Here is a 13,528-nt window from a genome sequence, read left to right as displayed (position 1 = left end):
ATAAAATGACATGGGAAAATGCTCATGCTATAATGTGAACCAGCCAGGATACAGTGTGCTCTCAATTTGGATACCTATATGAACTAGGGGAAAAAAAGCAAAAGGAAATACATCAAAATGCTAACCATGGTTCTCCAGTTGGTAGGATAACACGTAATTTTCATTTTCCTCTTAACATCTTTCTACATTGCCTAACTTCTCTTTCGTGAGCATCTATTACTTGTATAGTCGGCGGGGGGAGGGAGAAGTCTCCTTAGAATTTACATTTATGTTTACATGACAATGTGATGCAAATTTTATGTTAAATCCAGACATTTAAAATAAGTCTTCCCCTATAACAATACTACCAACTTTTATTGAGTTTTTACAATGTTCTGAGCATTACATTCAACTTTTTTTAATGCATCATCTGAATTCAACCTCAAATAATCTGTGTGAAGGGGTATTACTCTCATCTTGGGGGAAACTGAGGCACAGAGCTGTTAAGTGATGTGTCCAAGCTCCACAGCTCACAGGAGGTAGGGCCTGGGTTGTGACCTACTACATGTGACCCTCCACCCAAGTTCCTAACCAAGGTGCTTGGCTACACTTCAATGGAATTAAGAAAGATCAATGCTTCATTTTTCTTATTCTGAAACACTGGGTCACCTGGTATTTTAAATTTGAATTTTTGAAAGCTATTAGCTTTCAGGTGCCCATGAACACACGAAACTTTCTTTACTGACCCTCTAATCCCACCTGACTGACTACTGCCTCTTCCTGTTGCTGTTCATTTCCAACACACCAATGCAACAGAACAATACATTTCTGGGGTAATTAGCAAGTGAAGTGATCACAGGGAGACCAGATGAGCTTCTCCTGGGATCCACTGACATCTGTGAAACTGGGACAGGGACCTGAAGGGGGCAGCTGTGGCGAAAGTCCACCCTCTGGGAAGGCCAGAGCTCTGACTCTCTTGCCACCCTCCTGTGACGTTCTAGGCACTGGGCAGAGATGGGCAAGCTTAGGCCCAGAGCTGCAGAGGCCTGAGTTCAAACCCCAGCTCAGCCCTTCAGCAGTGGCACCTCAGGCAAATTGCTTATTAGTGTCTTCGGCTCCCAGTTTTCTCCCAAGTCAAATAGGGAGACTGATGCTCAAGTGTGCAGGGCTCTGTGCAGTTGTACAGCTGCTGGCACGGGGCCAGGGCTCAGTAAATGCCAGCTCCCCTTCCCTCATCAAAGAGTAGCTCATGTAAGTTCAAACATTTACTATGTGGGGTGCCAGGCATAGAGGAAAAGGAAAAAGAAAGAAAAAGGAAAGACAGGGCCATGGCCCTCAGGTACCACTGACTAGCTGGAGGACAAGCAGGCACACGAGGATGATCCAATCAGGTGGCTGCTGTCCCAGAGGCCTGCACCGGAGCAGTGGGAACAGCAGCAGGGCCCCGTGCCTGCCTTGGGGCAGGGAGGACCACTCACAGAGGAGATGGTCTGTGTGCTAAGGCTGCACAGGAGCTTCCCGGGGAGATGAGCAATGGGATGTTGTTCCAGCAGAGGGATTACGTAGGAAAGTACCCAGAGGATGGGCATGCCCAGAGAACATATGTCCCATCAGCAGGCAGGAAGGAGGGCCCTGGCGGCATTCGAAGGCATCTTTACCCTGAGGAGCCCCGGACAACAGCAGCAGAGGGACGAGACTGAATGCCTGAGTGAGACAGAGGTTAAACTGGAGCAGTAGGCGAGTGGCAGCGGGAAGAAAGGAGAGAGGCAACTGCAGTGATGGAGAGGGGACGGTGGTCCCACTGTGGTGAGACGGACAAAAAGGGGACACAGATGTAAGCTTCCAGGCAGGTGGCAGCACTAGAAATGTTGACGGCAGGGATACAGGGGAAGGAGGCAAGAGTCCAGGATGGCTTGAGTTTCCAGCCTGGGGAGCTAGAGAAGTGAGGAGCACAAGCGGAAATAGGAGGCAATGATGATGACCCTCCCTCCAAAGGCAGAAATGCAAATGCAAAGAACACTCGCTCAGGGTCCAGCCAGGAAAATGGAAGTCCCACTAAATATGTGTCACAGAGTGAATGTCATCCAGAGGCTGGCCACACCATTGAGAGAAAAGCTGAGAAGCCAAACAGCTGACGGCGAGGCAGCCCAGAATTATAGCAAGGGCAGAAAGCCACCCTGCGGGGAGCAATGAAGGGAGCCGGTAGGGTCAGCTGTTGGTACAGAGGAAACACCGAACAGGAGCTGGGCACAGAGGAGACAAAGCCACCTTCAGAGACAGTGCCTGAGACGGGGAGAGGGAAAACCCCTTCAGTCCCTCCTGTCACCCTTCAGTCTCCTGCCAGCACCTCTCGCTGGCCTGTGGGTCCAGGCCTTGTGACACCGAGTGGTGCAGGAGAAGGGCAAGGAGAGGCTGTGAGCAGGTAGGCCAGGTGGGGGCACAGACCTGGAGAAGAGACAAGAGACAGAGTAGGCACACACGGGCACAGCTGTGGCTAAGAGAGAAGCTGCCTGAGGCTGGGCCACATGCCAGCTTATGGGGAAGCCAGTGCCGACAGCAGCCCCAGCTCAGCCTAGGGATGATGCAAGGGCCAAGGATCTGGTCCAGGGCCAGGACCGTCCCAAGCAAAGACGGAAACACTGGGCTCTCCCAGCCCTTATCACCCTGCCCTGGCCCCTGGCATCAGACTCCAGGTGTGGACGGCATGAAATGCGCCACTCAGACCCCCACTGTGGGAGATGACTGCAGGCTCTGCTGCTGCCCCTCTGGTGCATCACCATGTTCATTTCCAGCAGCAGGGCACGGGTGCGGCAGGGGCACAAATGCAGCCCATCTGTGGAAGTGGGTGCCTTGGTCACTGCCCTTGGCTTGAGGGCTCCCCACTGGCCCTGCCCAGACTTCCTCAGGACTTCATGGTGGTCACTGCACAGGGTCTGGAACTCTCCTCCCCATCCTCCTCCCTTCCTGGGGCTAGAGCTTCTCTGTCCCTTGTCCTCCACAGGGGTTCCCCCACGCCAAAGTCTCTGGTTTGTCTCATCCCAGCCTGACATCTATTTCTTGACAGCCTGAGCTAACACACCAGTCACCCAAGCATGCCTGGATTATGACTCAGCCCGCTGGTAGGCCTGTGTCCGGGGAAGAGAGCGCAGAGCAGTGAACACAATGTTAGGCCTGCAGGACGGGTCTGTCTCTGCTGGTTCGCAGGGGGCTGAATGAACCCAACTCGGCCTCAGTCACAAACAGCAGGCCATGACTGGGGACAGCCTCTGAGATGTGGCCTGCTGTCTTCAGGAATCAGTCTCTGAAGTCATGTACACAAAGCAACCCCCAACCCCGGCCACAGGTTTAATTCAGGTCACATTTCAGCTGCAATTCTAAAAGTGATGACTGAAACACAGAATTTTCAGAACTACCTGGGATCCTAAAAGAGTCTTTGTATAATAGTCTCGGGGCATGAAAACTTCCACTATGGTAACGAGACACCAGAAAGCATCTTCTTGTTCCAGGTACAGGAGGGCGACTGCCACCAACCTACAAGCAAAGGGAGGACAAGATGAGAGCCCAGGCACAGACAGCTGCTACCACAGTCTCCACAGAGACCGTCTGCTTTAAGCCACTTTTTCTCCCACGGCCAAAACTATTTCTAGTTCTCCAATAAAGAATAATAAGGACCTGGCTTAATGGCTCACGTCTATTATCCCAGCACTCTGGGCAGCCAAGACAGGAAGATCACTTGAGGCCAGGAGTTTAAGACCAGCCTGGGCAACATAGCAAGACCCCATTTCTAAAAAAACAAAAAACAAAAATCAGCCAAGAGTAGTGACGCACACCTGTAATCCTAGCTACCCAGGAGTCTGAGGCAGGAGGATCACTTGAGCCCAGGAGGTGAAGGCTACAGTGAATGATGATCGCACCACTGCACTCCAGCCTGTGCAACAGAACGAGACCTTGTTTCATTAAAAAAAAAGCGGGGGGGAGGACATTTCCTAAAATTTGAGAAGCAAAGCTACTTTTCCCCACTTTCATTTGGTTTTTGTTCAAAGATGAAATAGTTTCCCAATGATCAACCAGCCTCATTAAATAGTTTTCATTATAACACTTTTGCAAATGCAGCTGATTCTTTTGAGTTCATCAAGAAGTTCCAGATAACCCTTTCATACACAAAAAAATCCAGAGGTGAATGTAAGTAGCAAAGAACACAGGGCGGTTTAAAACAGCTTTCCCAATGCCATCTTGCTTCCAGGCTGAAGGAATAAAATGAGCTGCAGACGAGAGCACCCCGGAGAAGCTAACAGTGCTGTGTCCGCTGCATGCACAGCAGGGGAGGAGGACCATGTGTCTCAGTTGCTTTGTTGTTCATAACGGAAACGGGTCAGCTATTTACATGCTGTCACTAATCAACAGCCCTGGTATGGCTCCAAGTGGGAATCTGGAGCAGCAGGATGGAAAGGAAGAGGTGAGAGATAGGCCTCCCTCTACTCAGCTGAAACCCAAAACTTCTGCCCATCACACAAAGCTTATGAGCAACACTCATGGGAAAACCCCTGAAGCCATTTCTCAGAAATTTTTTCCTTAGATAAAACTATAATGAACTCATCTCAAATTAAATGGAAAAAAAGTCCAGGAAGAGGATGTCTCAAGTATGCAGGGATGGGATGGAAAGGAGAATGGTGACCACTGGCAGAGACAGAGGAGAGAAAAACAAGACACGCAAGCAGAGACACCAAATGGTGCCAGGAGAAAGGGTAGAGAGTCTGAAAGCGGCAGAGCCTTTGAGGACATCACTTAAATTCACCAATATTCCAGATGATAGGCCTGAATCACCATCATCTAGACAAGGCTACAGTTGTCCTACTGAAGTTCTGGGTGCTCAGAAGGCATGGACACGTACCAAATACTTTGAAGAAAAAAATCCCAAAGAATTACAACTCAGAGGTTTTAATGGTGATGAGGATGGAGGTGTAGAGAGAAAGCTTCAATTATCTGGAAGTATCATTTATGTAGGAAAAAACTGATTCCATAACAATGCCAAATAAACGGAGCATTACTGTACCCCAAACAGGCATACTCAAGTCCTCACCAGGACCCTTAATTTCAGAGGTTTCCAGCTTCCAGGAATTTTTAGATTGAGTATACAATGTGAATGGTGGCTTTAAGCAAAACATAACTGGTTCATTAGGCAGGATGCTACTTACAGGCTTTTTAAAAATGGAGACTGTCTAGAAGTAGCTCTAGTCCCTTTCACCTTCTGAGGGCACATAGAGAGGCTGCCCTATCCTCACCACCACAGAGACAGTGACTTACTGAAAACCATTTGGTTTCAGGTCTTAACCAAATAACATTCCAGCTTAAAACCCTTTCTTCCTGCAGTACTCTCATTTCAGACACAAACAGAAAACCCTTACCTGGAGGTCAATACCTGGCATGGAGCAGAAGCAAAAAGGCCTGTGAGCAGCCAGAACAAATGTCAGTACTCAGAACTCCAGCTCATGCACGACTTACAGAATTCCTAAGGTACACAGGCAGAGCTTTTCCATTCTTACTTTATCTGTATCCTTTTTTTTTTTTTTTTTTTTTGAGACAGGGTCTCACTCTGTTGCCCAGGCTGGAGTACAGTGGTATGATCACAGCTCACTACAGCCTCAACTTCCTGGGCTCAAGCGATCCTCCCACCTCAACCTTCCAAGTAGCTGGGATTAGAGGCGTATGCCACCATGCCCAGCTAATTTTTTTTTTTTTTTTTTTGACAGAGTCTCCCTCTGTTGTTCAGGCTAGAGTGCAGTGGCACGATCTTGGCTCACTGCAACATCTGCCTCCCAGGTTCAAGCAAATCTCCTACCTCAGGCTCCCAAGTAGGTGGGATTACAGGCATGTGCCACCGTCTGGCTAAGTTTTGTATTCTTAGTAGAGACAGGGTCTCACCATGTTGGCCAGGCTGGTCTTGAACTCCTGACGTCAGTTGATCTGCCTGCCTCGACCTCCCAAAGTGCCGGGATTACAGGTGTGACCCACCGCACCCAGCCAATTTTTTTTGTATTTTTTGTAGGGACGGGGTTTCGCCATGTTGCCCAGGCTGGTTTCAAACTCCTGGACTCAAGCAATCCTTCCACCTTGGCCTCCCAAAGTGTTGGGATTACAGGTGTGAGCCACTGCACTGGACCTTTATCCTTTTTTTTTTTTTTTACAAACTTGATTACCTACTTTCATAACACAGAAATATAAATGGACAACTGCCAGGACAGCAGTAAGCAGAAAGTGCGCAAGCCATTAAGAAGCAGTCAGTGCAAAGTCCAGTGACAGGAAGAGCTTCGTGGAGAGCAAACCTCAGTCCTCCTGAGGTCTTGTCCCATCCCTACACAGCTCAGGAGGATGAGCCTGGATCACCAAGAAAATGTGAGAGGCTTTTCAGCGTCCTCTGCCTATGGAAGTAGGGAAGTATGCAAGACCTGTTAAAGGTTCTAGTTTAAAAGGAAACAAGTTTAAGTCCATGAAGGGCTAAGTTTCAATCAGCTGAATAATTGTCTGGGGCAACTTCTTGATTCACAAAAAGATCCTGTATACTGCATAAACAAGGGGTGACCATCAATTTCCACTCCATGCATTACAAACTAATAAAATCAAACTTCTGATCAAAACCCAAGTGTGATGAGAATAGGAAAAAATGAGACTCCAGTAGTTTCAAATGAATTAAACTCTTGTGTTCTTAATACTTTCTGAAAGCATGTTTGTTTCTCTCAGTTCTTCTAGAACTGGGGACACTGTGTCATGAAAACTGGCTTGCTGCAACTACTTTTTTCTTTTAAAATATTGACTTTTCTTGGCCAACCAGGAAGGGAGGGAGCTGCCAGGCAGCACCGGTGCCTACAAGTTGCCTAATGGCAAATGGGAACATTTTGTGCTGTGCCCCCACCTGTTTAGGCCTTGGCAGTAGCCGATGTCTGGATTCCGCCAGGAGAAGGCGAGGAGGACGTTGCGTAGCTTCTGTATGCCTTCTGAGGTGGGGCAGGAGTAATGTTTGTTGTTGGGCAGAGTTCGCAGCAAGTCCAGCTCAATCTGCTTGGAGGCCGGGTTCTGTTTCTCCAGCGCCTTCTGCAGCAATGTCTGGAAGTGGCCAGGCTCCGTGCTGTCCTTGAACTTCCTGGTGTGACGGTCCACACACCACTTCCATACCTTGGAACGGTGCTCATGGGGAATGCCCGCACGGATAAGGTTTTTTAATTCTGGAGAGCACATCATCTCCCTGTTGACTGTACTGGCAAAATAGTTTTCCCACTTGACCCCAGTGGAGACTTCCTGGTTTTCTGTGAGGTAGAGAGTCTTCAGATCCAACGCGCGGACCTTGGCGACCAACTTCTCTTCCTCGTCATCCTCAGGTACAGTCCTGAACCCATAAATATCATATTCACTGTTGATAAAAACAAAAGGAAAAATTAAAATGACAAAGTTTTAGCAACAAAGACCAACGCAACAGAAAAAGAGAGTCTAGAAACCAAATTATGCACACGTGGTACTTTGAACTATGAGAAGCATTTCAGATCAGTGACGATATAATCGACTTCTCAGTATATAAAGCTAGAATGACTATCTATATGGAAAAATTAAATTAGATCTCTACTTGATACTACACAGGGAAAAAACCAATCCCAAACAGTTTAACACTGAAAATATGAAAAGCACGGAAGAAAACGCAGGCAACAGCACAAAAACAAGACTGATAAACTTGGCTACATTAATGCGTGTGTATGTTTCTTTATCATATATGTACTACATATGTATAACTTTATGCTTAAAAATATCATTTTAAAAGATAAAAAAAAGAAGAATGTATTTATAAGCTATTAGGGATAAAGATGTTCACGTCCCAGTTCCTGGAACCTGTGGCTGTTTTACGTTACATGGCAATAGGAATGTTGTTAATGGAATGTTAATGCAGAATTTAAAACAAGGAGATTATCTGGGATATCTGGATGGGCCCAAATATCCTCATGAGCCCTTCAAAGTGGAAGAGTCAGTCAGAGAAACGTCAGGCAGGAGAGATGGGAGGCGTGAGAGGCGCTGGACCTGCTGCTGCCGCCCCGAAGATGGGAAAAGGGGCCCCAGGCCAAAGAACGCAGGGGGCTCTAGAAGCCGCCAACCACAGCTGACAACCAGCAAGAAAACAGCGACCTAGTCCTACAACTGACTGCAAGGAACTATATTCCACCAACAACTTAAATGAACAAGGAAATTAACTATCCCAGAACCTTCAGAAAAAATGCAGCCCTCAATTAAACCTGGATTTTAATCCAATGAGACCCATATTGGGCTACTGACCTTCAGAACTATTAAGTGACAAATTTGTGTTGTGTTGTTTTAAGCCACTATGTTTATAATTTGTTGTACCAGTAAAACTACTACAAAGGCCTTTCACACACTGCTGCTGAGCGTAAACTTACTCAAGCACTTTGAAAATCAGATCTAGCAGAGTTAAAGGTATGTATTTTCTACATACCAGGAATTCCACTTCCAATCTGCACCCTAGAGAAACTCTCTCACGTGGGCACATGGGAATATGGACCATGATGGTCCTTGCATCACTGTAACACGGAAAAATGGAAAGATCTAAATGTCCTCCATGAGGGGAAGGAATAAAGACACCATGGTAGATTCATACAATGATGTTCTACAAAGAAGGTAAACATGCTCAGTCGTGTGTGTCTGTAGTCCCAGCTGTCTGGGAGGCTGATGTAGGAGAACTGCTTGAGCCCAGGAGGTCCAGGCCAGCCAGAGCAACAGAGTGAGACCCCATCTCTTAAAAAAAAAAAAAAGGCTCAGGAGTTAACTTGTATCAACCTGGATAATTTCAGAAAATAATGTTGAAGGAAATAAGTTTCAAAATGATATGTATCTGGGATTAGTATATATCCAGTCAGAAATACATACTGAAATGTTTACAGGTGGAATGACGTGATGTCCGGCATTTGCTTTAAAATATTCCAGAAAAAAAACTGTGGGGAGTAGGGAGGTAAAATGAAATAATATTGGCTAAACATTAACAAGTGCTCCAGTTAGTTGCACACAGGGGTATATGTTACATAATTCTGTCTACTTCTTTGTGTGTTTAAAATTTTCCATAAGAAAAAGTTGAAAATAAAACAATATACATGGTTATTCTACTTATATATAAAATTTGAACACACAATGTAAGTAGTAAGAGCACAAAACACTTTTACATGGGAAGAATACACAGCACCTTCAGAAGCACTCCAAGAGCTCATAGAAGTTAACAACCACCACGACGGGCAAAGCAGCAATGCCCAGCGTACAGGTGGCGCTCCAGCACCTGGGAACCTGACCATCCAGGCGGCTGAGGGCCTGTCCTCACCACTCACAGCCTGGGTGACTCTGGGCAAGTTATATCACCTCCATACCCAGCTTCTTCACTTGTAAAGTGAGAATAAAAACACCCACATCACTGAGCATTAAGTACCACTCTGCACATAAAACCCTTAGCACAGTTCCTGGCACCTGTGAGACATCCATAAAAGTGTTTAGTAAAGATGGTGTTGGGTACTTTCTGAGCATATTTCTGTTATCTGAGTAGCCCAAACAATGCAGGCTGGTGCTGTAAGCTCAGAGAAGGGAAAGGTCACGTCAAACTGAAGCAAGGCTTCACCTGGGCCTGCAGGGGTGGGGCAGGAGAAGCAAGGAGACTGCCGTAAACAAGGCCTAGACACAGGGCTGGTCCTGAGTCATGGAAACAAGAGGAAGCTGAACTGCGTGAATCTGCAGATTTCTCCTGGCTCAAGTATTTCATGAGTCTAATTTTTTTTAGAAAACAGGTTATGAGAGGGTTCTTAATCCAAGATCCATCATGGGCTTCCAGATTCAGTGATTTCCCCAAAAATATATGGGGTGTGTGTGTATGTGTGTGTAAGCTCAGTTCCCCACTTAAGGGCCCCCTTTGTTTTGAACCACCTGTGGGTAGGGCTGTTTTAGCAGACGGTTCCTATTCCTTGGAAGACCGGCTCCTCCTGAAGTAAGCAAGGATCAGAAGGAAGGCTCCCTTACTTACACGAGAAATAGGTCTTGCAATCAGAAGACCTGTGGTAAGTCCCTGCTCTATGACTTGATTACTAGGGGAGAATGAAGACATTACCTGTTCTGCTGACCTGACAGCATTTGTCATGAGCACCAAATGAGACACACAGTTGTGTACGGCTTTCTGCGAATGGTTCCTGCTGTTGAAAAAGGGACTTCAGAAATGGGGTGCACTACTCCCAACAGTCACTAGCACCTTTACCTGACAAGATGAGGTTTAACAAATGCTTGCTCTGGCTGCTCTTGGCTTTCAACCTGCAAAGCATCCTCCAGCAACTGGGCTATGACCTCCCGGGTGGGCCCCTGGTCTTCTGAGCACACTGGTGTCTTCATTTCTTGGAGCAATATCAGGTATTTACTTTCTATCTGGCAGAGCTTGGCTTCCAGGCTAGAATACTGCAGAGAATGTGGTGGTTACCTCCATCCAGACAGAGACACAGGAAGAGCAATATTTAGATACTCAAATAACCAGTGAAAAACAAACCCAAAACTATTAGGAAGTGAGCCAGAGACAGACTGTATCAAAGACAATAAATTAATTTATGCCACAGACCACCTGTCACGTTTAAAATGGCCTGCAGTGGGCTCCTCTCTTCCTTATAGAGGAGTGCTGATAATCAGACCTTCGGATGCCAACAAATGCATCACCTCTGGACAGGCTACATGCCAATTACTACATGCCAATTACGGAGGTCCAGCTCGGTGCCATTTGGCACATGGCCCATGAGTGGCCACTCCATGCTATACCCATTCTATTTAAGGGCACTGTGGTCCAGGACTAGCTCCCATCTGCCACCTTACCAGACAAATCAAATATACCCTGGAAAAAACGCAGGAATAAGGTCTGGGAAGATGCTTCAAGTTCTGTTCAAAAAAGTTTATCAGGTATATAACAGCTGTTGACAAGTGTCATTTGACTACAACTCATTTGATGACAGCTGAAATGTTTGTGGTCCTATTACACTTTGTGTAAAGCCCCTTCCAGCCATAATCGTATCGGACTTTCACAACAACCCTACTGGGTCCACAGAGGCGGCATTCACCTCACCATCTCCATAAATACAAACTGAACAGCATAAACCAAAACCCAAATAATCTTAATTTAGGGGACCTTATAATTATATATTTAGTTTGTTTTCTTCAAAGTCCATTAAAAATGCTTATGAACAAAGGTAACACACAAAGAAAGCAATACCTTATGTTCTTTTTCTTTAACTAGAGAAACTGAACACATTTTCTGTAGCTTCTCATTCTTACCCAGTTTATGTGAAAAACTCACATCTCAGGGCATTTATCTTTGTCTTCATCAGAGATAAAATAAGACTAACTATATATCTCTATGTACTATATATATTTTAAACATATTTTGTTATCAGTAACCACATCTCTCTAAGCCTGGGAGTTGAACCGGTTTGTAAAGCATGCTTAATTATAATGGTTTCCTAACCTTACCTCCCACCAGGTAACAGAATCCATCTATCCTGACCCACCTTTGCCATCAGATCCCTCTCTCTCCTTTCTGCATTTCTTCGTAGAGCTGAGAGTTCCAAAATCTCCTTATTTAGAAATTTGTTTTGGGTTTTGTACCCCTGTAGATTATCCTGTTAGAAAAAAAAAATTCCTGAATTCATATTGGTTGAATATTGACTAATTAATTACCCTATGTAGTCAGTATCTTGCTGCCTCACCAATCAAATAGCCCTGCTAAGTTAGACTAAGTTCTAAAGAACTACAAGTTGTTAAAAGGCACTTTCCGATTAATCTTTTTGGCCATTTACAGTAGTAGAAGGCAGGCAGGCATGATGGCCGTGATGGAGAAGATATTTTTATTTAATTATGGTAGTTTTTCTCAACTGATGACAGGAGAAATAAATATGACATATTCCTAAATCTATGCAAACATTTTATCCATATTCTATATTCATTGAGGTGGTTAAAAAAAAAGCAATATCTTACTTTTTTTTTAAACTAAAGAAACAACATATTTTCTGAAGGTTCTCATCTTCACTTACCCAGTTTATGTAAAAAAAAAAAAAGGTTACATACATATACAGTTCATAACTAAAAATCACTCTTAACAACAAATCCTACGACCTACAATGTATAAGGCACGTAAGAGAACATATTCTTCAACATTGAAAAATTTCAAACTTACAGAAAAGTTGAAAGAAAAGTACGATTAACACAATATAGCCTTCACTTAAATTAGCCAATTGTTAACCTTTGCCTATTTGCTTTCTGTCTATAAAAGAACATAACAAGCTGGTGACAAGTTCTGCCAAGTCCAACTGTGAGAGCAGGTTGGGGTGGGGCACATGTCATGTTGGCTTCAGCCCTTGAAACTCCAAGCAAGAAAGCTGAAAGAAGCCAACAGCAACAAAAAGCAAACCAAAAAGGGGGTACAGTGTTTTCATGTAAAGCACTGAAAACGAAGCTCAGAAAACTTCCTTAGACTTTCCTAATAATAAAAACAATGAACTGAAGACGCTGCTAAGGATACTAATCCAAATCACCTCTGAGGCAGTGACTTCTGAATCTTCTTTACAAATTCAGTCTTTTATAAATGTGTCTCTTCTCCCCGTCCCGCCCCGCTTCTAATTGTTTCTCTTTTATAATCTGACAGGCTGGTGTGTGAGGTTCCTGATCTCCCAATCACAGAAGAAATTATGTTCAAGACAGCTCAAAGAGCAGGCCAGGGGAGTCAAGACAGACTGGTGATACCACAGGCAGGAGACTGCTGCTGCTCCCCAGAGATGTGGCTATAGAAATTCCTCATCGCCAAACGAGAAACCACCATGGGATTATACCATTTCCCCCATAAAATGCAGAACTGAAAATGGTTCAATGTTCCCTTTAATCACTAACATTTATGGAGCACTTGCAATGGGTTACAGGTGCCCTGTGCTAGGCACGTGAGATTCCTAATCTTGTTTAAAACTCACAACTCTTAGGCAGCCATTCTCACCATCTTTATTTTTGAGGTGAAGAATTGAGCCATAGAAAGTTGCCCAGTTACTGTCTAGGCTGCAAATCAGACTTCTGAGAGCCAGACCAGTGGGCTCTTAGCTCCATGGTCTCAGGCCCCTGACTCCCACAAGAACTTCGATAGGCATCATACTCAGCCTGAGCAAAACCACGTCATGACAAGTACTTGAAATGTTGAATATTGGACTTCCTTTTCTCACCTGAATCTCCTTTCTACTGGTGTCTTAAAGCTTTTTTTTTTTTTTTTTAAGAAACAAAGTTGGCTGGGCATGGTGACTCGTGCCTATAATCCCAGCACTTTGGGAGGCCAAGGCAGGAGGATCACTTGAGTTTGAGACCAGCCTGGCTAACATGGCAAAACCCTGTCTCTACTAAAAATACAAAGAAAAAAAAAAAATTGGCCAGGTGTGGCAGTGCACACCTCTAGTCCCAACTACCCTTTCTGAGGCATGAGAATCACTTGACCCCAGGAGGCGGAGGCTGC

At 45.2% G+C, this 13,528-nt stretch overlaps 1 protein-coding gene across 2 annotated transcripts in view; it reads right to left on the bottom strand.

Annotated features, from left to right (window-relative positions):
* Positions 1 to 13,528, bottom strand: part of TBC1D2B (TBC1 domain family member 2B) — an 82,025-nt gene that overhangs the window by 10,596 nt on the left and 57,901 nt on the right. For both annotated transcript variants that reach the window (XM_009210701.4, XM_009210702.4), the window contains 4 exons: positions 11,550 to 11,660; positions 10,262 to 10,455; positions 6,890 to 7,384; positions 3,393 to 3,510 (listed from right to left, as the gene is read on the bottom strand). In XM_009210701.4, the coding sequence (XP_009208965.2) occupies positions 3,393 to 3,510; positions 6,890 to 7,384; positions 10,262 to 10,455; positions 11,550 to 11,660 (918 nt within the window). The remainder of the gene's footprint in view (positions 1 to 3,392; positions 3,511 to 6,889; positions 7,385 to 10,261; positions 10,456 to 11,549; positions 11,661 to 13,528) is intronic.

The sequence above is a fragment of the Papio anubis genome, chromosome 7, assembly GCF_008728515.1.
Source record: "Papio anubis isolate 15944 chromosome 7, Panubis1.0, whole genome shotgun sequence".
NCBI lineage: Eukaryota > Metazoa > Chordata > Mammalia > Primates > Cercopithecidae > Papio > Papio anubis.
The sequence above is the reverse complement of the archived record's forward strand: the minus strand, read 5'-3'. Positions and strand labels throughout refer to the sequence as shown.